Source organism: Neopelma chrysocephalum, unplaced genomic scaffold (assembly GCF_003984885.1).
Source record: "Neopelma chrysocephalum unplaced genomic scaffold, ASM398488v2 Primary Assembly neopelma1_80b, whole genome shotgun sequence".
Taxonomy (NCBI): domain Eukaryota; kingdom Metazoa; phylum Chordata; class Aves; order Passeriformes; family Pipridae; genus Neopelma; species Neopelma chrysocephalum.
Genome location: NW_020897742.1, coordinates 891,849 through 918,708, shown reverse-complemented (window position 1 = coordinate 918,708; position 26,860 = coordinate 891,849). Strand labels below are relative to the sequence as shown.

The following is a 26,860-nucleotide window of genomic DNA, read 5'->3' as shown; positions in this document are numbered from 1 at the left end:
CATTCTTGCCAAAATGCCATTTATTGCAGTATACCCTTACATGGCATACAGATAACCGAATGTTGCATCTTCTGTTAGAATTCGTCTCATTTGTACCACTTAAATAACACAGAATGTCATGTTTGTTTCACAAACTGTCAGTTAAGACTACCAAAATATACAGTTTTTTTTCCTTTCCCCCTAACAAGGTTGTGAGGTACAACTGAAGTTTACTACTTTATCTTCCTGTGCTTTACAAGAACCTTTCCATAGATAGACCTATCAAACAACATTTCTACATTCCTATACAAAGCAAAGAATTACAGCTGAAATTAACACCATCTGGTCATTGCATTTAACCTATAAAAATTCATTCAGTAAAAAAGAAAAAAAAAAAAGAAGAAACAACCAAAAACAGAACAAAACAAAACAAAAAAACCAAAACAACAACAACAACCAAAAAAAAAAAAGAAAAAGAAAAGAAAATACATAATGGTTGTTGCAGCTTTACTTAAAAACAGCCAGCTACACATATGCACAAGCCCTCTGTGCATAAAGAAGAGTTTGGAATCATGAAGTTTTGGGTTCTTTTCTTGGGTTTGCAGAGAAGGCACCAATTTTAGCTGCATAGCAGCTCAGGAGTGTTTTATACTTCATTTAAATTACACAGGTTTTAAAGTTTGACTGTTAATGTGCAACATTTATACCAACTGTTGCAGTATTCTCCAATATTCTCCAATCATTCCCTCTGGCTCAACAGTACAAATATTTACATCAGTTGTAAACACTCCTCCACCCACCCCATACCTTCTGCACTGAGTGATGAGGAACTGAACTGGCAAGAAGCTACCCAAAGGCAGAGCAGAAGTAAGGCTTTGTACAGAACACCACACTTGTCTTCTCACTCGGTTTGAGATACTCTGGAGAGCTCCAGACCCTCAGTGAGGCCTCAGTGCCTGGCATCTGGCACACACTGACCATACACAGCTTCAGCCACCCGGACTTTTCTTAGAAAGCATTTTTTGGCCCTTACTAGTCTGACATCCCTGGAGCTGCTTCTCTCCAAAGTGCAGGAACAGCTTCTGAAGAGCTGTTCCGGAGCAGCGAGAGTCAAGCACACAAACTGTTGTGTCTGTTTAAGGCTATCTACACTCAGCCTTCCCCAGACTCATTTCAGAGAATTCTCTGCTCCTCAGCTGCAAAGTCATCACGTGCTGCTTTCTATCTCCCACCCCTGTGTGCCAAGGCATCCCGTGGCATAGATGGCAGACCAGGTTCTGAAACAACCACTGTGACCATGGAGAGGAAGGTGCCACAGCACGCCACCAGTCACCTGCCGACTGCACGGTAGCGCGGGGTGAGATCACCAACAGCACGACAGCCCAGCCTTGATTCAGCACCTAACAAAGGGAATGTCTGAGATGAGACTGCTTAGAAAAATCTACTTACCTAAGTCTTGAAAGAGCAAGAGGGTAGTGGGACAGTCCAACACTATTGGTAAAATTAACTCTCTACATAGTTTTGGGGTCTTCAGGGTTTGTTTTTTTGCTATCTATGTACCAACTGCTTAGGAGCTGGTTCTGAGATGGGATAATGCTTCCAAAATATAAGTTATTTTAAACCATGTGACAGTCATTTGTTTACTCTGCCCCTCACACCAACTTTCACTAGAAATCGTGTTCAGCTTGATGTTTAATAGGCATTAAGTGCTCCAAATACAGCGGCCATAAAGAGCTAGAGGATTGCAGCATACCAAATGTCTGCACAGCACAGACACTTGTTACACTCAAAACACATCTATGAGTTAAATAGGAAGGATCCCTGCTATACAGAATTCGAGCACTGATAACTGTTTATTCTTTCTAGCCCTTTCCCTAAATATCAATAGTTCTATACACACAGTGCTCCCTTGTCTTCTCCCCACCGCCTGCCCCAGCAGTCTCTAGATAAACCAAAGTGAGTTTAGGAACTTGCAGTCCCAATTCTGTTCAAAAAAAAAAAAAAAGTGCAGGAAAGCGGGGAATGTTCAATGAATCCAGATCTACTTTGTAGTTATAAGATTTCCAATGGCAAAGTGGTAAGGGCAAATAACCCAATGATCATATGGCTTAAGTTTAATGCAAAGCACACTAGGAGGTCCACGTGCAGGGAGAGAAGAATCCAAGAAAGATGGAATAAGAAGTGTCCTGAAGATCAGTGTTTATGCATAGAATTCTTCTTGTTTGTGTGGTTTTTGGTATCCTCCATTAGACTGTTTTGGTTCATCCAGTGAATAGCTGCCTTCATCTTTTTTCTTCATTCTGTACAGCATAAATGCAACTAGAAACACCGCAAACACCAAGCCTACTAGTCCTCCAGCTATAACACCTAGAAAGGGAGAAAAAGATAAATTACTCCAGATGCTACATCAGATAATGCTATGATTTTAAGTTCCACGTTGTTCCAGAAATTAATTTGTCCTACTGCCCCCTCCCAGTCACCCTGCCATTATCAAGCACCTACTTATCTACACTAGCCAATCCTAGGGACGGATCTCCCACCAGGCCACACTACAAAGCACACAAGGCTCTGGTGTTCAACCCTAGTAATTTGATCCAGACAGCAACAGAGCAATTTAACTGTAATTTTTGAGAGGAGTGAAGGAATAGGTTTAAACATAAAGTTGCAGATAAAGCAGCTGCTGCTGGCTGGCATTTGCAGACAATATCTGCCCTTGCTACGGATTTGAGAACACAGAATTGTGAATGACCACCCTCATTTCAGAGGTCTAATGTAAAGGGTTGGCTTCAGAGATGCCAACAGAGATGTACTTGCAGACCTGCAGCTTCTGCTGCCTGGAGACTCCTATAGGAATCTGCTTTTACCAACTAGAAATCCAGAATATCTGGTACCTCCAAGAACTTCTTTTCTGTCCATAATTCCTGAGGCTCCTGCTGCTTTGGCATTCCTCCCAGAGTCAGCCAGTACTTCTGAGTTCTGGGTGGGAACCAAATCCTCATCTTTAGTCAAGATGAAGTCTCCCTGTTGGGACATAAAAGGCAGGTTATTCATGTTTCTCATTATGTCTGTTACTGGAGACTTTCCACAGCTTTGTTTTTTCTCATCTAAAACCCTCCACCAATACAACCTATTAAATCAATCATTGTTTTTGATAAATTACTGTTCTTTCCTGCCAAATTAACTGATTGCATACTACTAAGCCATCTCCCTAGAAAGGGTGTCAAAACTGTTAGTCCCTACCGGATCTCCAGAGCCATCTTCAGAAACCTCCTCTTGTGTAGGAACAACATCCTTTGGAGCTGTCGTCGTGGGGATGGCAGCGATGTCTCCCTCATGATGGACAGTAGAGTGGGGCTCAGGAACATCTTTAGTGTCTGGTACATCAGAGCTGGGGATTTTAGGTTCGAGCTCATGGACTACACCTGAGGCTTCTGAAGGAGTTACATGAACCACTGAAGGAAAATGAGTGGTGGGGCTTCTCACTGTTGTTGTGACCACATCACTTGTTGGTTTCCCATCGGGTGAGCCCAGGACAGCTACTTCGTCCTTCACAGCTACAACTGGTTCCTCTGTCACCAGATTACTAGTTGCAGAAGGAGATACTGCTTCCTTTTCAGTTCGGCTCTCAATCCCAGGAAATAGCTGCTCGTTGAAGTCCACTGGTGTTGCCAGTACTGAGGAATTAGTTAGTTCTCCTGCGATTCTCCAGGTGTGAGACTGGTCAGTCAGAGGACCTGCAAAACCAAAAAAAAGTATTATCCTTGCCCAGTTTAGAGAGACCTATTAATAGTATCTTCAGGACACTGGTCTAAGGAGGATGCCTAAACTGCAATTTTCATAATAACAGCAGTTCAGTTTGTAATTCCTCATCCTTTTCTGTGGAATAAGGAAGGGACAGATCAACATGCTATCAGCAACACTTTGTTAGTCATCTGCTTCTCCCCAAAGCAAAGTGCCAGTCTGTTTGCGGTGAGGCTGACAAGGGGGAAGTCTGCTTTCAGTACAGTGGTTCCTCAGGGTGGTTAGCTGACTCTTTTCACATTAACATTTTTGTTTGATTCAGAGCAGTCACATCTTTAGTCATTAGCACATTTGGCACCAATTTCAGGGTGTTATTCCTGCAGAATTTAATCTGAAATACAAGCCTGTGGCTGGAGGGAAGCAGAAGGACACCACGCTTCAGCTTTCGATAGCTTGCTCTTTTCTAGTAGCATCTCCTCAACTTCAGCACTGAACACTAATAAAGATCTCTCTCATGTAGTTTAGCAATCATTTTAATAGACTTTTTCCCCACCCTAAACCCCCTTCATTCTGCTTATAAAAAATTATGGCCCATGGGAACATGCACATCTGATGACAGATAAAATTTTCCTCTTGATGTATGTTGGTAGGTTGGGGTTTACACACCCTCAAATGGTATCTCCTATCAGCTCATAAAGGCCCTTCTTATGGTCTCTTTTGCCCATGAGTAAAGAATCACTCGAGTTTCATAACATTCTTCACACAACATTTCACATTAGCAGTCACACGGAGTCTACCTACTTCTGCTCCCTTTCAAGTCTCCTACAACTCGTTTTCTGCTAATTGTTAGTATCTCAAGCAATATAAGATTAATAGATTAGGCTCTTTCTCTGTTCCCAGCTCTCATATTCTGGGGCAGGGTTGTGTGTGTGTGATTCCTCCCTCCACCCCCCTTCACTTGGATGTTCATCAAGATCTCAATTGCCACATTCTAGAAGGATCAACCACTAACAGTACAAGTGCTAGTAACTCACCTGCACCTGAACCTGAGAATGCATCATCTTCATCACCAGATGAATCAAGGTCTTCAGGAGGAAGATTCAGATTTGTAGTTTGCTTTAAACAGAAGGAGAAAAAAGGTGTGTCAGTGATGATATTAAAGTTATCCTGTTGCTTGCACCGAGTCCTCTAAGGGCTCCTAGAGGTTACACAAACTTCCTTTGTTCAGATTGCATTTTTTCATCTTCCTTTGTTCCAGCCCCCTTCCCAAAAAGAGTAGTTCCAGTTACTCTGTTTGGTATTGGAAAGGTCAGTCTTGCTGTCTCCTTTGTCTGCACTGCTTCCAGGCTACACTTGCTTTGGGAAAGAAGAACACAAGGAATCCATTCAGAGCTACATCCGGGTAGTGACACTCAGTCCTTACACAACATAACCAGTCTGTGTCAAGTGCTGACCAGTCGTGTCTTCCCTATCTACCAACCACTTCATCTGCAAGTTACTGCATTAATTCTAAGAAGCAGAAAAGAAAGGGAGACAAAGTAGTTTGCCTTCTCTCCCTTTCTGAGCCCCTCAAACACTGTTCACATATCTGAAACTACAACATCTAACTGGAAGTAGAATGAGAGCCCTGTTTTATAAGTGTGGGCACTCAAACTAAGTTCAGGAGCCAGCCTTCCCTGTAGGAGAATACAGCCCTGAGCTTTCTCCATTTATGCTCCAAGGAGTACACTGACCAGCATAGAAGTTCGGTTGCTGAAACAAGAGGCCAAACTCCTGTTCTATGGCACTTGTTTGTCATTGCACACAATGCTCAAAGCTGCTCACGATCTCTAAAGAAGACAACGCTATTTTAGTGTTTACCAATTACTTCAGAGTGATTATTTCATTAATCTTGTTAGCTTGTGCTGTATACGCTTACTGTTCCTATCAGTACAACATGCCTGACTCTCAGCTCGTGACTGGCCCTCAGGTTTATTTCTGTAGGGCTACCTAACAAGTCATTCACCCTTCTCAGATTTCAAACCAAAGCCCTATAAGTCACTTTTCCTGAATTTTATCTTTTCCTATCCAACTACATTCCCTGTTTCCCAAATTTTGACTTCTATCCCATCCTCGAGATGCCTTTGTCACCCCTTTCCAGCATTGTCCCATCTGCAAGTTTAGATGTTGCATTGCATCATCCAAGCTGTGGGATCCCTGGCATCTCAAGGAGTGGGAAATCTTTTTTTATTATGTAAAAAAGAACACGCATTCTTCACAGCAACCAGGCCCATAGTATTTCTCTAGCTTGCATTAACATAGTTTCACTTAAAAATGAATATAACACTCATCTTCATTCCAAGAAGTTAGCCAGCACTAGTATGTAGTACTCTCTGTTGTCACTTTATTACCTACAATGGATATGTTTATTGGCCTTATCTCCTTTTCATTCTTTTTATGACACCAGGTTTATCCAGTTTTCTCTTCTATCCTTAATATCTTATCCATTCCTCACATTTCCATGGAACAAGTAGTTTCCAAGGTGGTTAACTAGCCCATTAGATTTGACCTCTCTGAAGACAAGTATCCAAGTTGCCACCAACCTGATCAGGTCCAAGATCTTATCCCTTCTAGGCAATCATTGTAGTTAGATGACTTTTTCTTTAATAACAAGAAAGTAGCAACAAAATCATCTTATAAACATTTTAGCACTTTCCTTCCCTACTGAAAATAACCCCCCAAAACCCTATTCCTGAAGCTTCTGCAAACATAAATCTAGAGTAAATTGCCCTTCGATCGCTTGCTTAACTGCCTGTCATGAGGTAATTTGGAATTTTAGATTTGTCCCTGCTTGTTTGCACTGTGCTTTTGCAGTCTTCCACAGAAAGTAGGTCAGATAAGTACTTCCCCTATGTTTTCCTTCTCGTGTCGAAGGGTGGTGACTCACACAAGCTGATCTCACTACACTTCAAATATTAAAGAGTACAAACTGTTGGTGCATAAAGAATAAAGAAAGAACTGCCAGGCTTCCCAAACTCATCTCCCTCGCCCTTTCCAGTACATTCGGAAGCTAAGTCAGTCTTCAGGAATTGCACCATTTTTGTTGATGGGGGGTTGAGGACCGTTTTTCTCCCTCACTTCTTGCACTAGCAGAGGAAAGCACAACCCTTTGTTCTTCCACTCAGCCTGTTTGAGTGCAAAAGGGGGACGCATTGCAGAAGGGGAAAAGGGTGTGTGTGCGCGTGCATTCTCCTCCCAGTGAGGAGATTCTACATTGAAGCAGATAGAAAAATAATCTCTCCAGCTTTTCATTGAAGAAAGGGACTGCCAATAACTTTCTCTAGGATAGAGACTAACTTCCCCCCAGATCTGAATCTCCAGGGGTAGCTCATACTGGATTTCCAAGAACACCTGGACAGGCTGATGGTCTGCAGACCTTAACAAACCCTCCTGAAAGGATCATAGACTGTCAATAAATGAAATAGGAACTCTTGATCTTGACTATTGAGCCTGCATCCCTTGCCCTTGTGGGGCTAACAGGCGAGGCAGCTTGTTAGTCATGCCATGCTTCCTTTCTTGTTATCGAGTGTGTCCAGCCACTCTGCCCTTACACTTCCCCTTACACTCGAGCTCTAAGCCTCTTCCCAGGCTACTGCATGTTCTGCTTCTCCATAACCTTTGTTATGTACTTGTTTGAACCCTAGTTTGATTTCTGTATCTGAGGAGGGATAGCTAGGTCCTCCTCAAAAGGGGAAAGCCCAGAGCAGCCCAGTTAAACCAATGGAGACCCACGGTGTTCCAGTGTAGAGGTGTCCAGCTGCTGCTCACCACTCACCCTGCAAACACAAAGGCAGACTCAGACCAGTTCCTGTCCCCTGAGGTTGGCTTCTACACTTAAGAGAATAATAGAAAACATGCATCAGGATTAATAAAGTCTGCTTTCCACAGTTTTATATGAAAACTTAGTGAAGTTCCACTACGTGTGTCCTTCTACTTAGTTGTCTCTTGTTATCTCCTGTCCCAAGCTGCTCCTCTGTTGTTGTGGCATCTCCCCTTGACCAGGCAGTTTAAAGCTTGGGAACTGAGAGGGACTTTCTTTGTCCCAAACACTCAAGGGACAGTATAAGATTACACACACGTGGATAGCAGTTAGAATACCCACAAGGTGATGTAACTTTATGAGATCATCTAGTTTCATGACAGATTAGTATTAAGGAACATTTGCCTAATTTATGTAACTGTATGGTTATATAAAGACTACATTTTTTCTCCATAGATTACACATTCAATGGGCATAAGAGGCAGTAACCTCTCCTTATGGCACCACAAAATACAAGTACTGCAGAAAGGTCATGCTTCTATAATGATCTGCTGCTGAAGGATTTCAGACACAGCAAGGTTAACATAAAGCACTCAGGACAGCTTCGGAAGGGATTTGAACTAATTTGGGTTTGCATCAGGAAGATGGACTGTGCTGTTCAAACAACAAACACCTCATGGTCAAGGCTTTTCCATGACCTTTTACTGCAGCTGAGTTACACCAGTGGGAAAGGTTTTGATTAGCCAAGAGGATTAGGGGCACAGAATCCAGGTTGAGTCACCAGGTCATGCTATCATACAAAAGAGCTGAAAATAAATTCCAGCTTAAAACAAGCTTACTCTACCAACAACTTGGCATTGCTCTAGCTCAAAATTTTATTATCAGATTAATATAATCAAACACGGACATGCTTTTAGAAATTACTTCCATCATCATCCAGTTTGTATATTAGCCCACCAAGACTATTTGTGGACCATTCACACAGTAATTGATGAGAGAGACGTTGGATAAACACATCTAAGTTCAGGCAGTGGATCCTTTGAAGGATCTCTGGTGGTATCTCATGTTTTCTAGTCAACAAACTTTAAATTCTTACAGTGCACCTATAACACGTTGCTTTTTTACCAAGCTCATATGTTTTTGTTGGGTTTTTTTTTCAGCCATTGAGACAACTGGTTAGAAATACTTGCCCAGTCCTTTTGATTTGCTGTTACTGAATTCAGTTGCATGTGAGGGGTAAAATTTTTAACGATATTTTGGATATGTATTAACCAGTAGAAGACCCCCTTCCCCAAGGATCAAAGCAGCCTGTTTAGGGGAAACCCTGGGGTGACTGGTAGCTTCTGCTCTTGCTGAGCGCTGTATTGTTGCAGAACAATAGTTATTCACTTCTGCTGGGACAACCAGAAAGCTGCTTAGTGGCATCTTCAATTTAATCAACAATAGGCCAGGCTTTCACAACTCATTAGCAATATTATTGGCTCCAGAAGTCTGACATACTCTAGATTTTTTTTTTTTAAGCATCATTTTTAACTATTCTTCAGTCTTGGTCACAGTCTCAATACATGTGTACTTATTCCATCAGCTGTCACAGAGCTCCCTCCTGCTACAGCACAGATCTGAAGTACTCTCTCATGATGAAGGGGAGATTTATAGTTTATTAGCTGAATCTCACCCTGCCCAAACTGGGAACCACATTTATTTAATTTGATATATGCAAAAGGAAACAGCTTTTCTCAAATTGCTCTTTGAGGTAAGCAAAAACACTGGCTTTGCCACAAGCTGCTACAAGCCCTAAACTAGATTAAGGATGATTTGTATCCCACTCTTATTAATCCTAGTTAGTGATCAGCAGTGTCAAAAACACTTGAAATCCTCCATTATCTGAATAAAGCTGTTAAATTTGCACATTTGTTTCTCCTAATAAATCCTCCTCACTCAGCTGAAAAGGAAGGAGCTGAGCTCTCCCACCTCAAACACCTCCTTAAGCATTCAGTGAGATTATTCCAACTTTATTGAAGGCAAAACCAATGGTTTGGTCTTGTTTAAGAGGTATATAAGAGCAACTCAAGCATTTGCTCTGTAATCTGGCCAAATAGGACACTAGACCAAGTAGAAAAATACTTTCACAAGGATTTGAACAGCTCTAAAATAAACAGAAAGGTTTGTCCTTCCTATATATTGAAGAGCAGAGCTAGTCCCAGTAACAGAAGTGCTTTCTGAGGCAGAGTAGAGCCTGAAGAGCTTCTAACCTCAAAATAATCTTGATATTAGTGTGGGGGGAGGGAAAGATAAAACCCCCTTCTGAAGGAAACTTCAGCTTTGTTAGACCTTGTATTCAGCAGTTAATAGCCCATATATGATTAACTCCAATCTCAGATGTCCATGGTCTGAAGACAGTTTATTGGTTAAGGGAAGAAAAAACAAAACCCCACTACCACCAAAAAAAAAGAAAAAGAAAAAAATCACCAGCAGTATCCTCACCTATCCTCCTTCTCCTCCAGACATACAGACTGCAGCACTGAGCTGACCACACAGACCTTCAATTTTAACAGTCAGCCATAAATTCTGGAGTAGCTGAAAGAAAACTGATTTTATATATGGTGAATCAAAAGCGAAGCTTGCATGTAAGTCTGCTTCATCAGAAGTCAGCAGCAGTGGGGCACCATCTCACCAAATTCTCTTCCATTGTTTCTCCTGCTGCTCAAAATAAACCCCAGTGCTGCTTGGTGGCCCTGCAGGTTAATGAAGCAGTTCTCTTCCTAGAAGAGCCAAAGATGCAGACTAACAGTGCAAGGCCAAAGTGCAGAAAGACAGCTACAAACCACCCCACAAATACCCCATGGGCTGGACAGCCTAGATTTAAGCAGTATTTTTATCCCCTGGCTAGTGTTCCAATCAAGGCTGTTCAAAGCATTACAAACCCCCCATGGCATTAGAACTAGATGATCTTTATGGTCCCTTCCAACCTAAACCCTTCTGTGATTCTATGAACTATCTGCGCTCCCTGTTTCAGACGGTGTTGTTCCCCCATGCCCTCAACAAGCTTTTGATGCTTGTTCAACCAGCTTCAGCATACCCACCATTCCATCCATCAGTTTGTGCCACCTGAAGGAAGGCTGGTTAGTGGCTCACAGGGTGCTCCTTCCAAAGAGAAGCGAGTGGAAAGTAAAGGATGCTCTTTTGCTCAGCAAGGCAAGCACCATTTTAGCAGCTAGAGGTAAGTAATCCAATTAATCTGGCTGCTTGTCTATCAGATCATTATTAGTAGAAAGAAATCTGGAAAATCTTACTGGCCTTCTCTCACTGGCCAGTAAGATCTGGCATTCTTTCTGGCCTTCTCTTGCATTTTTGGCTGGTGACTTGAGAAGGGAACTATCTTTGAGGGAAAGGTCTTAGCTGCAACAGCAGTTGCTTTTGTTTGAAACATGAACTCTGATCATCACAACAGAAGTTTCCTCTAGGCACTCAGCTCTCAAGGCAGCAAAACACCTTCCAACACCTACTCAAAATAGGATGAGAGATCTTAGGATCTATTCCAGTATGAGCTGAACTAAACAGACTGTAGACTGCCCACTAGGCTTCGATCCTCCTTTTCTATAAAAGCTGTAGGAGCATACTCTGATCTTTGTACAAGATGCAGTGGCCAAGGAAGAGCATCCAGCTCCTCCACACCCACATCAACCATAGTCCCAATGTTTCTAGAGACTCCACACTATTGCCCAATCAGCATTACATTTTCTCCTTACTGCGACAGGGCAACTTTTTTAATTAAGTAGGGCTAAAACACAGCAATCAACATGCCAAGAGCAAAATTAAACCAGCCTGTCACCATCAAGTTGAGTTTCACACTCTGCAGTGGGGCCCTTTAAATTCCCACCTCCCATAAGAACATGTCACTTCATGCTTCCTGGACCATTCCCTGCATATCCGTTTGTGCACTCTCATAGTGAACCAGATCAGGCAACTGGTCTGGCTAAACACAAAAAAAAAGAGAAAAAAAAAGAGGATAAAATATCATGCAAAGAATTTTCCAGCAGGACCAGTTCCCCAATCCTACTCAGTGCATGAATGCACAAGTGTTTGTGTTGGCACAGGGCAGAGCATGGCAGCCAGGGGTGCTGAAGCATTCATACAGATTTACAGCCTGGGTTCTGGGATGCTGACACACATTCCCCTGCCCGTCATGCATTATGGAAATGCACAGAACCAGGCTGCAGGCAACACGCAAGTCAGTGGCTGACTCAAAGGGCCACACAGGTTCATACAAAAATGAGCAAGGAGAGGGACTGTAGGGAGAGTTCTCTTATGCAGTGTTTGCTCACAACGGATAATGTTTGCTCCCAAGTCTGACAATAGTGCTTTTAAGTCCTCCCCGGCCTCATGTACACAGTAGCAAAGGCTAGACAGATGTCTTGCTCAAAATGCGAGCAGTTCTGCTTTTACTCTGGGTCACCTGAACTTTACAGAAGGTGCAGTGGAATCGCTGTTTCATCCTGGACAAAGATTACATTGCACATCCTTTAGCAGAGATGACTGAGCAAACCTGGAGTAGCTGGAGTCCAAGAGGGCTATGGACTCCACAGCCAGGGGAGCTCATGGCCACGTAGCACAAGCAGTGACAGCGCGCCAGCTGTGCGAGCTGCTGGGAGTGCACTGAGCACTGGGTCCGTTCTCATGCAGAAGGGCTGAGCTGCCTCACACCTCCCTCTCAGCCAGCTCCACTAGAAGCGTGGTCAGTCCTCCAGCAATACAGAGAAGCGAGTTACAGCCTGTGCTCCTGGTTTTGCACCTGGACGATATATCAAACAAGTAAGTTACTACACGCTGCTTCCACTCACACCAACCTGCTCCTTCCAGCCAAGCAATGTAGCCCAGGTCAGAGACTGAATCTCATCAACAGGTCAACAGATCCACAGATGTGGCACACAACAATCACACAACTTAATTGTCTATCAGTGGCAGACTGTCACAACGTGGCCAGAAGTGGGGTCCCTTTTGTCTCCCACGTTCAAGGCAGTCTGGGCTTTGAAGATGCAGTCTAATGAGAAAGCTCATTTCCCTGCAGCTAATCTCATGAGAAGCAGCCAGTTCAGTTTTATGTTATAAACCACTTTTCTTTAAAGATCCTTCCCTGCAGCTCTTTAACATACTTGATAGTTCAGGCACTCATTTCTTGAGCTAGCACAAGAAAGCCACAGCCAGTGTATAAGCTCAAAAGGTTCTGCAAAGTAGGTGCAGCCCAGGAAGGCCATACAGCTAACAGCTCCAGTTCATCCTGGGGAATTAATTTCAATCTACTTCAGCTGGCTTGAGAGACGAGCAGTGAGCTGCCTAAGTCAAGATCAGACAAACCTCGCTTGTCTTAAAACTTTCTGACTTAGTCACCAGCACTTTTTAGTTCCTAGTATAGCAAAACCAGCAGAGAATATTCATTCTTACAGCAACAGCTACTTCATCTGCTTGTTTAGAAAGGAACAGACCTAAAATTGCTTGGTTTCAGCTAAGGCTAGAGGAGGGCCATCCATCTCTGAAATCCTGACAAAGTAAGGCTAAAAGAGGTGAGTATGCTGGAGATGAGAAAATCTTTATTAAATGAAAACCTATCCAGCAAAGGACTCCAACAGCCCAAGACTCACTACCCATGCATATTTGTAACTACAACACAGATAAACATGACCCTCTTGACAGGAGAAGAAACTAAAAAGTGACATAATCTGAAGTCCCTGCTGTCTCTTCCTCCCATATCCATGCAGCCCCTGCTGTAGAGTTCAGGCAGGTGAGGATGAGCAATTCACCTCACACAAAACAGCAGCAGCTATGGCCACTTTAAAGTAGATACTGGACTTTGTAGCATTGCCTCCAACATATATAAACACAACATTCTTAGCCAATTATTCCCAAAAAGCTGACCTCTGTTGGGTGCAGATTCCTTTCTTTGCCCCATCTCTTGACACTCACCCTCTTTTATGGGATCAGCACCGAGGACTGTCATTAGAGTTAAACTTGCTACAGAACCACCGAGAGCTCCTGGCAAGTGCAGCAGTGGGCCTCAGACTGCCTGACTGCTCCTGGACAGCACGCGTGGTCTGGAGAAGCCAGTCTCCTCTCCCCAGAAACCACCCATCTCCCAGGGAAGCAGACCAGTTACAGCCCTGAGACTGCTGAATGTAGTCCAAGGCTGGGTTTGAGAGAATAGCTGCAAGCATCTCCATTTGTTCCATTTGAGACTGTCTTCTCCCAGTAGACCTGTCAGCTCAAACTGGTCAGCGTGTGGCCATAGGCCTTGTGCCAGGATGCTGAGAGCCTCAGCCCTGCACACTCCTCCTGCCAAGGCCATTGCTGCAGAACAGAGCACAAGCCTGCACCACACCAGCATCAGGATGTGGCAGGGGTAGCTCAGGGACCTCAGTCCCACAGGTACACAACTTGCTCTTATCATCATCAGCCGTCCAGCTCAGGAAGTCCCAGCTCAGAAATCAGACGCCTCTATAAGAAACCATTTCTATAGGACATGTTCTATGGTATCTCAAGTCTTCAAATTAGGCTGGTGCATCTCACTGTGCATCTCTGATGCCTCTTGGCAGCACCAGGAAAACACATGTGCCTCTGGTCCTAGGGAAGCCCGATTCCTGGAGACAAATGCCATGCAACTTGGCTGGTGGAACTACCACCCACTTCAAATGAGATCCACACCACTACCACAAGTAGCACGAGTGCTCTGACCTGAGCAGACATGGTCCCAGAAGTCAAAAACCACCTTATCACTATGCTACACAGTATTTTGGGGGGAAAGAAGCTTTTCTGCTTCACCTGAGGAAGGGAAGCCACAAACAATTATCAGACAAGAGTAAATGCAAAAACTTTTGGCATCCAGACACATGGCTAGGAGAAGACCCACTTTCTTATCTCAATCCCAGAAGTTTCCCTCTTCTTCTCCTTAACTCCAGCAATGCAGGTTATGTCAGGGAGCCAAGAGACAAAGCTCTAATATCTTCTTGAAGGATTACCGAAGCATTTTCACTCCTTTAGTGATACATACGTGTTTCTAATTTGAGCAAATTGCTTGCAGTGCTTCACTAAGGAAATTCAAGTTTCAGATAAAAATCCCTAGTGCATCAAACTGAGTTTGTACTTCGGGCAGTTCCTAGAACCTAGGATGTTGTTTAAACCTCAGCAGAAAGATGAACTCGCAACCCTGGAGTACTAAAAGGTCTCAGCTAAAGCGCTTGGAAACTAAAATGAGACTACTTAAACCTACAAACATTTAGCCTTACAACAACAAAAAAAGCTGACAAGGTGTTCTGATTAGTTACGTAGAGTTACACTGGAACTGCCCAGACCTAATGTTTTGCAAGATATATCCTGCAGAAACCGGATATGCAAAAGATAACAAAAATTACTGTCTATTTGCTTACACTTCAGTGACAGAAAGACCTATCAGCTGCAAGGCCTGCTGCTATCAAATTGTGCTTTAGCTTCCCAGTTGATCTGCTCACAGTTTACCTTACAGAGCATACACCAAGGCTTTTGTATCAGGACAACAGCCTGAGACTCAACAATCCAAGACAAGGCCCTCTTGATTGCTTTTTTAAATTCCACATTTTCTTCAGAGGGATGCACCATGAAGTCTCCAATGCTTGTGGAATTATTTTTTGGTAACAATCTATATCTTCCATACACACATCCCAGACATGTATTCCCTCCAAATGCTGCATTTTGTTATAAAACTCACACTCAAACTTCTCAGCTACAGCATCACCACCAGCCCTTTCAAGCCCACCCCCCACTGAAGAACTCATGGATCAGGGAACTAGAAGCACCCAGAAAGAGCTGCCTAGCTTGAACAAATACCATGTCAGTCTCTGTCTCACACATGCACACCAGATGGCAAGACAAGTGACATCCCACAGACTGATCCCTTGGTGCTGTTAGTTGCCAGCCTGCTACAGAAGACCTTGACTATTTGCAAGGGAGCTGCAGAATCAAGTGAGACTTGGGCAGCAAAATGAGCCAAGAGTCAGCATTCAGCAGCTTCCTTCTGATCTGGTCATGCTCTCTATAGCTCAGCTCTTAACAGTTTTAAGAAACTCTGTTCTTGCACAGCAGGACTCACACCAGTCAGCCACCAGTCTATTAGGAAGGAACTGGAGAGTCTCAATCTACAGCCAGCATCTGGACTCACAAAGAGCATGCAAGCGGCTTTAAATTTTGGGTTTGGTCCAATGCAAGGCAGTTCCTGCACCTTGGCAGGTCTTACACTAACACAGAAGGGACTCAGTGATCCTTGTGGCTCTCTTTCAACTCAGGATCTTTTGTGATTCTAGATATACTTTTGTATTTGCTTCTATGGCTCACCATTTCCAGTTTCAAGTAAACCAGCATAGATGTGACGAAATCAAGTCTCTTCCTACATTACAAGGCATGCTGCCACATTTGTTTTATCCACAGGATCTTACAGTGTTGACTAAGCCTAGATTGTTTATAATGCAGAAGTCATCCCTGCTAACAGATGCAGTTACACCAGCATGACTAAGGCATTTGCAAAAGGACCGAAACATCTCCACCAAATGCCGGAGCCACATCTCAGGTCAGGAATACCCTGTTCCCCTATCTGAAGCGTATTCTCAAAGAGGCACTTTCAGGATCACCCCTTCCTTCTACATAGTCCTAGCACCTCCTGAAGAAAAGCTGCATGTAAATGTACTGGGTGCTACAAGTCTCCTTGGAATAAGGAGCAGTAGGTCAGATGGTCTTTGGGCACAGGCTGGACCACATTTCACTGAATTAGTCTAAGGTAGAACACAGTTCAGACTGCATGAACTCCCTTTGAGAAATACACCTGCTCACAACCACTGGAGAACACAGCAAGTGATCTACCCATATAAAATGGTGGAAATCAAGCTCCCAGTGCCTCTTCCTAACACACTAATGGTCTCTGTGTTCAGGTTTACAAAAGCATTGGTAATCCTACACGTACTACAAAGTTCTGACAGCAGTTGTCCTGTTTACAGTTAAATTATGCAACACCTCAGTGAGATTATGGAAGCTGACTGGTGTACTTCCATGCTGAGTCATGAGGGTGTTGGAGTATAATTTCAACACTGAAGCATCAAATGAAATCCTCCCACCAGAAAGTCTTAAAAAACCTGCTGCTGCAATTGTGCTCCAGTCACCTATTGTTCCACTCATTTCATTTATGAACATTAGGCATTTCTTGACCAAACACCTACTGGATTAAACTAACTCTGACCTAGTCACCCAGTTACACTATTTCATACCACATCTGTATAGCAGAGCCCTGAATAAGGGGCTGCTATGAAGGCAAGATAAATCAGAGCTTCCTTTTGATCTCAGCTGTAATCCAAGTTTCAGTGTAACAGATACTAGCATCAGCTACCCCATGCCTTCATTTTTGGGTGTACAGCCTGTTCACCTGTCTTCCCTATGGCCTTGTTTCAGAGCAGTCACCAAAACAGTTGGAGAGGTTTGAGTTTAGTGGGAAATGCTACCATATTTGTGCAATCTTGATGCCCTCATGCCTCCTGAGCAACTGTTCAGACTTGAGCTGCAATTTGGACACCCCTGTGTTTCACACATCTATGCTGTGAAGAGACGGGAGACATCACTAATGCTACCTCTGACAGACTGTCGGCATTAAGACAAGTCAATAAAACAGTACTAAAACTGCAAGGCAAGGTGAAGTGCTTTACTACCAAGTTACTCCTAGCACAACACATCCCATAGCTCAGACCAGTTTCTCTCAAGGAGTACTGATGGGATAGCTATGTAACAACAGATTGAGCTTCTAAGAACCTGTTCAAACATTACTAAGTTAAAGATATTTCATATATGAATAAACTTCTGGGTCTACTCACTGACTACCAACTCCAGCCAGCACAATATCCCTTCAAATAAAGCAGAGCATAAAAAGCTGAAGGACCACTTACAGACCTAGTCTAAAAGCACGTCTGAATCACTAGCATGTACCAGCACCATCATCACCACACTGAATGCTTTGTTGTCCCAGGTGTGTAGTATTCACCTCACAGCCCTCAGCTGATGGATTGTGAAGGATTTCTCATACAACTGTAGTTGCTCATCTCTCTGAAGCATCCAAAACAGGTTCAGTTTTCAACTAGAGAGTTGTGATCTCCTATTATGAACTTTCACTTTCTTTTACTGGATACTGCAGTTTTCACAACTTCATAATATTCTGGGCCTGCTGCCAGAAACCCACTGGCTACGTCCATACTAGTAAATTAAATAACATCAGAGAACGTCCCTAGGCACTGGAACACAATCTACACCATCAAATTATTAGAATGATTTCTGGCACAGTTTTGAGCCTTGTCAACTGGTATGCCCCCAAATAATGCACAGGAAGGTTCCCCACAGGCAGTTTCATGTGCAAGGGGACTGTTTCAGAATAGGCCAGAAAATTAGATTTTCTGCACAGTTGGGACTCCAGCATTTCATCTGGCCACAGGACACCTTGTGTTCAATGTGTTTTACTGTACTGGGTTTGCATGGCAAGATTTTGGTAGCAGGAGGACTACAGGGGTGGTTTCCCTAAGAACTGCCAGAACTTCCCCCACGTCTGACAAAGCCAATCCCAGTCGGCTCCAAGACAGACCCACTGCTGGCCAAGGCTGAGCCCATCAGCGATGGTCGTAAGTGCCTCTGGGATAACAGAGTTGAGAAGGGGAAAGAAGTTATTGCACAGGAGCAATTGCAGCCAGAGAAGAGAGGAGTGAGAATATGTGAGAGCAATAACCCTGTAGACCCCAAGGTCAATGCAGAAAGAGGGGCAGGAGGTGCTCCAGGTGCCAGAGCAGAGATTCCCCTGCAGCCCCTGGTGCAGACCATAGTGAAGCAGCTGTGTCCCTGCAGCCCATGCAGGTTGATGGGGGAGCAGAGATCCACCTGCAGCCCAGGGAGAGCCCCACACTGGAGCAGGTGGATGCCTGCAGGAGGCTGTGAACCCATGGGAAGCCCCCACTGGAGCAGGCTCCTGGCAGGGACTTGTGGCCCTGTGAAGAGAGGAGCTCACATTGGAGCAGGTTTGCTGGCAGGAGTCGTGATCCTGTGAGGGATCCACTCTGGAGCAGCCTGTTCCCAAGGATGGCACCTCATGGGAGGGACCCACACTGAAGCAGTTAATGAAGAACTGCAGCCCATGGGAGAGACTCACTTAGAGAAGCTCGTAGAGGACTCTTTCCTGTGGGAGGGACCCTACACTGGGGCAGAGGAACAGTGTGAGGAGTCCTCCCCCGAAGAGGAATGCGCAGCTGAGACGTGTGATGAACTGACAGCAATCCCCATTCCCTGTCCCCCTGCACCACTGGGGAAGAAAAGTTAGAGAATTGGGAATACAGCTAAGCCCAAGACGGAGGGAAGAGTAGGAGGGAAAGGTGTTCTTAACGTTTGGGTTTACTGCTCATTATCCTACTCTGATTGAACTTATTACCAATTAATTTCCCTAAGTTGAGTCTGTTTTGCCCATGACAGTCACTAGTGAGTGATCTCTGCCTGCCCTTATCTCAATCCACAAGCCTTTTGTTATATTTTCTCTCCCCTGCCCAGCTGAGGAGGGCAGTGACAGAGCAGCTTTGGTGAGCAGCTGGCATCCAGTCAGAGTCAACCCACCATATTTGTTTACTGGATTCAGTGTAAGAAGGTTTGGTGAATCTTTTTAACCCCTTTTGGCTGCATGCTGGGTGGGGGGGAGGGGATATTGAGCATTTAGCACTTTTCAGCTACTAGAGTAATAACTTCTAATTATTCATAATTGCATCTTCCAACTTCTGTAGAAAGGAGCTCACCAGTGTCTCACAGCTCAGTGCAACTACGGATGCAGACTGAGGAACTTTGTGCAGGTTAAACACACTCCAGAGCAGAGTCGATGCTGCTGGAGGATTAAGCCAGCAGCTTCCCTCTGCGAGACCATGAGTCAGTCGATGTGAGCACACGATAGCAGTGCACTCCTTTGCCACTGCCCAGACATGCCAGAGTCAGCCTCTTTTGTTAGGTGCTTTGTTCACTGATGGGAAAGTAGTCACGATCTAGATGATTCCTCCGTTAGGACAGAAAGAGATTTAGAAGTCAAAGCTGTCTAGCTGCAGGCTGTAGGCAAGTTTCGATGCAAGCCTCACTACCACTTTTCCACTGCACGTAGGTGCCACTTACACACTGTTAGAGTCACTGAGGTGGACAAATCTCATTTGTCCATCAAATCTGCTGGTGTGAGAGTCTCTATTACAGTTTCATAAGCACAGACCACAGTAGGTGAGTGCAAAATATCGCATATACTAGTGTTTGAATTCATATCTGACACAAGGAAGCTTTGTGGTTCCTTTACTCCTCTTACCCCTCAACTTCTTAACTGAAGAAAGCCTGGGCTCTAACCCTAAAGATCCCTATTAGCTGGCCAATGGGATAACAGGTTATCCCTTCTGCAGAGATGCTTTAACCAGAGACTGATATTTTGGTAGATCAACAGACTGCTCTGAGCTCCTGTGGTTGTGCAGAGCACAGGCATCAAATCTCCCTGATCATCATCCTGGGGTCAGAGCACACACCCTCCAAATTTTGCTGTGAGCTGGATAACAAATAACACAACAGGTATAGATATCTCTCTGTATAAATATATACATAACTATATTTGTATTTCTCCATTCTACTGGTCTCAGAGTATACAATAAGGCAGCATAGGATTCTGTTCTGAGACAGGAAAAAGCCAGGTAGGCTCTTCCTACAGTGCTGTAGGTGCCAGCCCTGGTCCCCAAGGACCATACAAAGGCTCCATACCAGCACAGCCATAGCAGCTGCTATGATACACAGCTTCACAAGAGCTCTCATCTGGAACTTGTTATGTTAATCACCGCTTGCTCTCTAGAAGGCAGACTGGCTCCACTCACCCCTGCCCACCTCTGGCTTCAATCTACAATCTGCTCCTCCAGTAATCCCTAGATGCAAGGGGCTGGACTGGAGCTGCTGACTGGCTCTGACCAGGAGGTGTACAGCCACCAGCATTAGAAACTAATTAGTAAGAGCTTTCCTGTGTAAAGCACAAGACAACCATGGTCTGCAGTGCTGCCCAGAAAGCATTCTGCATGCTTCCCTTCCAACTGGAATGGAGTTCAAGTTTCCTAAAGTTTAAGAGGCAATAAGCTCCTCATCACGTGGCAGAGGCAGACAAAGAGCAACCCCCATTCTCCAGCTACGGCTTGTGTGTGCTCAGGTGATGGAGCCAGAGCACTCTGAGAAGTTGTTGCATGAACTGGCTGTACTTTGCAGAAGGCTGGCTGACAGGAGTGTGTGCCTGGGACTGCCTACAGCCAAAAATCAAGACTGTCAGCCTTTGTTTCCACTACTGACAATCAAGACACTGACATTACTGCACAGATAGTGCAGAAAAGTTACACAGTAGAGCATGAAAAGAATACAGAGCCTCCATGCAAGGCAAGACATCCGTGAGTATTTTAAGCTGGTTGGCAGGCAGTTCCCTATCTGTTATATCAGTACCCTTGATTTAGTTTGGAGTCATTCTGCAATAGCAATCCTGAAGGCCTTTCACTCATTAGAAAAGCCTGAACACTAAGAGGCAAAATGAGTGGACATGAAAGAGAACCATGTTACAAAAACAAGGGCTATGGAGAAGATAGTTCTGCCAGAGAGCACAGCAGCAAGACACAGAAGTAAAGCAGTAAGAGCTCTTTAACTGATCAATACCCAAAGGAGTTTCAAACTAGAAGTCTAGCAGGGAAAGCCATGACTTACACCACCTCCATGACTCAGTTGTAACTGCAACTCCAGTGACTCAACAGGAAGTTCTACTGCCAACTCCATCCAAATCCCACTAACATACTGATTCCCATCCAGCAAAGCAAGCCCCACTGGTGAGACTGGTCTCAGCAGTGAGATACAACATTACAGTCAAGCATGGCAAGGAGCCCAAGCTAACAGACTCCGTTGGATCCATGCCGGTTCCACAAGACCCAGAACATCGACTGCAGCCAAGCACTGCTTGAGAAATGGAGAGGTTGGGAAACCACCACATTAGCAGATGTTGCCCCACAAGGGTTGCTTGTAGGAGGTCCAAATGTTATCTCACCTTGAGGTGAGGCTTCACAGTACAGTAACTTTTCCACTAGCATCTCCACAGTAGAAAGTGCACTATCCTGGGTTTCTAGCCAGGCCAGATAAGGCTCATTGCTGTGGTACACCAGTAGCCAGCAGAGCAGCAGTTCAAATGAAGTATGTTTGTCGGCTCTAACTTAGAGACCTGTTAACAAAACTGACACTCAGCACTCCAAAGGACACACCACACGCTTTCTGCATGGAAGAATATCTTCTCAGCTCAGAAGTAAACCTATAAGTACTTGCGCTGTTGGTCAAAACAACTTCCACATTGTAAGTTCACTGCCTATATCAGGAGTCTAGGAGTAACAAAGGTTTCTCACTTCTAATTCACAAATAATATAGAAATAGTGTCTTTAAATACTGATGCGCCCTCAACAGCTCACAACCATCCCTCAAAAACACATCCACTTATGTTTCCACTCATATATATTCTGCTCACTTCAGAACACTGAGAGAGGACCCAACTATACTCCCCAATTTCTTCCACAGCCTTTAGCAGTGCAGGACTACAGTATTGTTTGGAGGCACTGTTCCAGTTGCACTAGAACAGGAAAGAGCTGCTGTTCTAGCTGAAAGCTGATGTTCCCCACTGTTTTGCTAGTTCTCTTGGCACAAACAGCACCTGTCCAGTCTACTTGTTTGTGGAGAGAGTTACAATGAAAGTTTCACAAATAAAAGTCTATCCCTTTGAGCTAAATTTCTCTCGGACAAAAGCACTAAATTAAAGGTGTCTATGCTCCCCTTATAGGCAACAAGAGATCTAGTCAACAAAGCCCTGACAAAGCAACTCACCTTGGAATTGATGTGTAGGGGCTGGTCAGATAATCACTCTCTTTGGCTCCACTGATTACATCACCATGACTCTAATGAGGGCTTAAATACCCAGCACACACAGACACCTACATTTAAGTGCCTTAACATCAGTTGAACGCTGTCCCGAGGGAGTAATGCCATTTGCACACAGCGAATGCATCAATCTCCAGCTGTCCTGGAGTGCTGTATTAGACACCTCCTACTTTTGATTATCTCAGAGCTATTAAGACAAAAATACTAACGCTGCAATGCTGAAGCACTGCAATTCTATAATTGACAGCACCTCCTCAGGAAAGGGGTCCTACCTTCTCTCTGCCAATGAGTTCTCTCCTCCCTGTGGGAGGCCCTACTGAAATCCCAGCTCCCTAGACGCCAGAAATAAGTGTGGCATGTCCCTCTCAGAGGCATTAGTACGATTCTTGGACACATTAATCACTTCAAGCAAGGTTAGGAAGAAATGTTAGTATATAGGCCACCTGGAGACATCTAAGCACTAGGAATGCAAAACACATATTTAAAATGGACCAATTTTGCTGCTAAAACAGCAGCCTACATTTCAGGTTTGTGCAGTAGTTTACTTTTAGAAGGCTTACAGGTTTCCTGCACTTGCTGTGACTTGTCTCGAGTTGTTAGGAGAGGATTGTTTGGTTTCCAGAAGTTTCAGAGTGCTGCCATTAGAAATGTTAGCTCTTCTCACCACTTGAGAGAAACCTGGAACAAAGACTACAAATTTGCACCAGAGCCCCCTTACAAGACACAAAACCCAGCCTATTTGTTGCTGCTCTAATCAGAGCTAACCAGATAACAGAGTCACCATTTCACTGTGAAGTGGCCACCAGCAAGTGTTTAGATGAAGAAGCTCTGTTTATAGTGCTCAATAAATATTGTGACACTGCTCTGTATGTACTATAGAAGAAAGTGTTTCCTCCTTATCCACTGCCTACATGTTTAATAATTAAGGTGGACTACCTAATTTCTTCTAATTAGTTTATATTCAAATAGCAATGACATCACCCTTGGAAAAAGGTTCAGCCTGCTCTCCTAAGCTTATGTCAACCACCAGCATACACCTACACCAGACAAAACAATCAAACCCCGTCTCCCCTCACGATACAGGCTAGATTGTCCTCCTGTAGTAGGATGTGCATCTTGGCTCAGTTGGCTTGGTGGCAGGGTTATACCATGTAACAGTTTCTCTTTGAGACAATAACTAGGTTAGTCTGTTAAAATGTATCAGCCTTCTTATTTCAAGGAAATCCATGCACCCATCATAACTGAGGGTAATTACTGCCTAAAAACACAGTTTAGGAGAGTAAAGTGTCACCTTGAAGAAGACCAGGAACCTCCCTAATCATTTCTGCAGGTAAGAGTACTCAGGAAAAAAACAACTATTGTTTGGTCACTTTATTGTTCCTGTTTATTATTTCTATGACAATATGCATGGACAAGTCAAGTTATGCAGCAACAGCCAAGTGCCAAGAGATGTGTCAGCAGCAGTGGCACCCTTCCCAAGGATCAGACCACCAAGAACCCAACACAACCATGGCAGCACCCATAACACTGCAATATGGCAGACTCAAAGGATTGTGTAGGGTCACTCTGCTTCTGTGCTCAAAACAAGAGGTTTTCAGCCACTTGATGCAAAAGTATAATTATTCCAGATGGGTGGGAAAGGCAGCTTAGTCCATGTCCCTGACATTTCGACATGGGGAAAAAAGCCACATGATCACCAGAAGGGAAAAAACCTCAGTGCTGAGTCACCACAGAGAGCCCCAAGGACTTCTGCTCCTCCATGTGCTCACCCCAGAAACCCCTCCATCGCAGTGTCACCCAGGCCCAAGTGTCTCTGACACACAGGAAAACTCCAGACAAGCATTAACTTCATGACCTTATCATTCCTAGTAAGGAGTATTTATCACAGGGGGGATTTTGTCCAAATGCACTAAAGAGACTGTAAATTAACTACAGTTTTTCCACTTTATTCAGAAGCTGTGAGCAGAGCCCTCTCCCCATGGAACAGTGCTGACTATGCTCACATGTTTGTCATTTTTAGCCATGTCATAACGACTCACTGCCATGTGGGCCAGAAGGGTACACGCCCATAACTACAGGTTGGGTTCACAAACAGAACAGTACAGTGAAACTGGAGGTATTTCGGGCAGCTTAGATCCCCTGTGCATTTTGTTCTGCCACTCCATATCTGACTGCTGCTGCAATTTATCCCCAGACAAGTTTCAAATCAATTACTCCATTTAAGAAAAAATACCAAAACCGCCAGTTTTGACTCTGATGTACCAGCCTGCTCACACTTTTTCCTCCTATTCCATCCAAAGGAGAAGACTCCATAACCGGTGCGCACTCAGGTCTGGCGGGGCGTTCATGGGAAACGGGGAGCTACCTCAGGAGAAAGGGATGGGATTGAGCCTTTGTGCCCGTCAAGGGACGGCCACAAGGCCTCCTGCCCCGCACCCGCTGACCCTACCGACCTGGAGCACCGAGCACAGCACTTCACAGCGCGGTGGTGCCAGGTTTCCGCGGAAAGCCGCTCGCAGGCGAGGCTGGAGCAAGAGCAGAGCCATCCCCTGTCCGTGGATGACACCTGGCGGCTGCTGCTGCGGGACCAGCGCTCCCCACGGCTCAAGGCTCGCCCGGGCTCCCAGAGCTGCTCCCGGGACACCGGGGCCGGGACAACACAGGCCTCGCTGCCGCGGGGTTACCGAGCTCCGGGGAGCGGGGCTGGCTCCGAGCCCGGCACCGGGACCTTTGTTTGAGTGGGCAGAAATTATCGACCCCGCGCGTTCCCTCCACTGGGCTGGGGCTCCCGGGCACAAAGGCGGCCGGGAGCCGCCGGCCCGCGCTCCCCTGGGCTGTGCCGGGGCACGGCAGGAGCGTCCCCGCTTTAGGAACCACCCGTGACTTCGGCCACGGCCGAACCACAAAGGGCCACATGCCAACGCTCACCCGGACTGGCCACTCGCCGTCTCCGGGGCGCAACACGCCGGAGGGACGGCGGGAGCATCCTGCCGACCCCCGGCCCCTCCAGGGGCGCCTCGAGGGGTCCCCGGTCCCGGTGGGGGGAGCCGGGCAGAGCCGCCCGCCCGGCCCGCGGCGCCCCGGGGCGGAGCCGCCGGCAGGTCAGGAGCCGCCGCGGCGGGTCTGGTTTGAATTAAGGCTGCCGGGGCAGCCGGGCTGGAGCCCGCCGCCAGCACAAAGGCCACCGCAGCCCTCCATGCCGGGATGGGCTGGCCACCGCTCCGCTCCCCTGCGGGGGACCCGTCGGAAGGGGGGAGCCGGGCGGTCCCCCCAGGGCAGCGAAGCCCAACCCGACCCCCCTGCCCTGCCGCCCCGGCCCCGGCCCCGCACGCCGCCCGGGCCCCGCCGCCCCACGTGCTCCGCTCCGCTCGGCTCACCGGGACAGCAGCCTGGAAGCAAAGGGCCACCAGCCACACGGACACCACGTTTATCATCCTTCCTCCTCGCTGGGCCTCGGGAGCTTGCAGCCTGCCCGTACTTCCCGCCGTCTCCGTTCCTTGCCCCGCTCCTCTTAAGATTGTTTTAAGTAGCTGCGGCTTTGCTCCCTTTCCTGGCTTCTTTTTTTTTTTTTTTCCTCTTTTCTTTTCCCCTTTTCTCCCCTCGCACGCCACGGAACTAGCCTCCCAGCAGCGTTCTGCGAGGGCGAAGAGTTGAACCCTGTCTTTTAATGAACCCACTGCAACAACCTTCACCTTACGGCCACCCCCCAGCCGGCCCCGCCTCCGCCCCGCTCCCCTCCCCTCGGCTCTGCTGGGCTCGGCTCAGCCCGGCTCCCCGGCCCCAGCCCGGCCCGGCCGGCACGCCCTGCCCCGCGGCCCGCCCCCGCTTCCTGCCGCCGGGATACCTGCGCTGTGCCCCCTCCCCGCCCGGCCTCCCCCCGCCCCTCCGGCAGCCGGCGCTTCCCTCGCATTGCATTCCCAGATTTCCTCTCTTGCAGCGGCGTTGCTCCCGCCGAGCTTCCTTCCTTCTCGCTAAAAATAATAATAATTCATAATAATAATAGTAGTAATGCTGTTAAAAGCCCTCCCTTCCCGTTCCGCTGTGGGAAAATCCCGGGGGTGCGCGGCCGTCTCCCCCTTCCCCCGGCGCCGCTCCGGGGAGAGAGGCGGGAGCGCTCCCCGGTGGCCCCGCACCCGGGGCAGCCCCCCTGGTGCCCGGGAGTCCGGGCACCTCCGGCGGGGGCTTCTCCCCCCAAGAGGACGTGTTTAGGGGGGGTGAGGGTGTCCTCCCTCTTGCCCGGGGGTCCCCAGGACCGGCCCCGCAGCCTCTGCCCGTGCCTTCGTGCTCCCGTTTTTCTACCTCTCTCAACAGGGTTTCTGGCAGCCTAAAATGCTGCTGGAGGTTTGCGGC

At 46.1% G+C, this 26,860-nt stretch overlaps 1 protein-coding gene across 3 annotated transcripts; it reads right to left on the bottom strand.

Annotated features, from left to right (window-relative positions):
* Nucleotides 1-26,211, bottom strand: SDC1 (syndecan 1). 3 transcript variants are annotated; one of them, XM_027690299.1, is made up of 5 exons: nt 25,888-26,211; nt 4,755-4,836; nt 3,220-3,713; nt 2,871-3,000; nt 1-2,346 (listed from the first exon to the last, which is right to left on the bottom strand). In XM_027690299.1, the coding sequence occupies exons 1-5, from the start codon at nt 25,942-25,944 to the stop codon at nt 2,180-2,182; spliced, it is 930 nt and encodes a 309-aa protein (XP_027546100.1). In that variant the 5' UTR covers nt 25,945-26,211; the 3' UTR covers nt 1-2,179. The 3 variants fall into 3 exon arrangements, with proteins under 3 accessions (XP_027546100.1, XP_027546101.1, XP_027546102.1); XM_027690300.1 differs by lacking the exon at nt 25,888-26,211 and adding an exon at nt 8,710-8,748; XM_027690301.1 differs by lacking the exon at nt 25,888-26,211 and adding an exon at nt 8,501-8,680.
* Nucleotides 26,212-26,860: the final 649 nt, after the last annotated feature.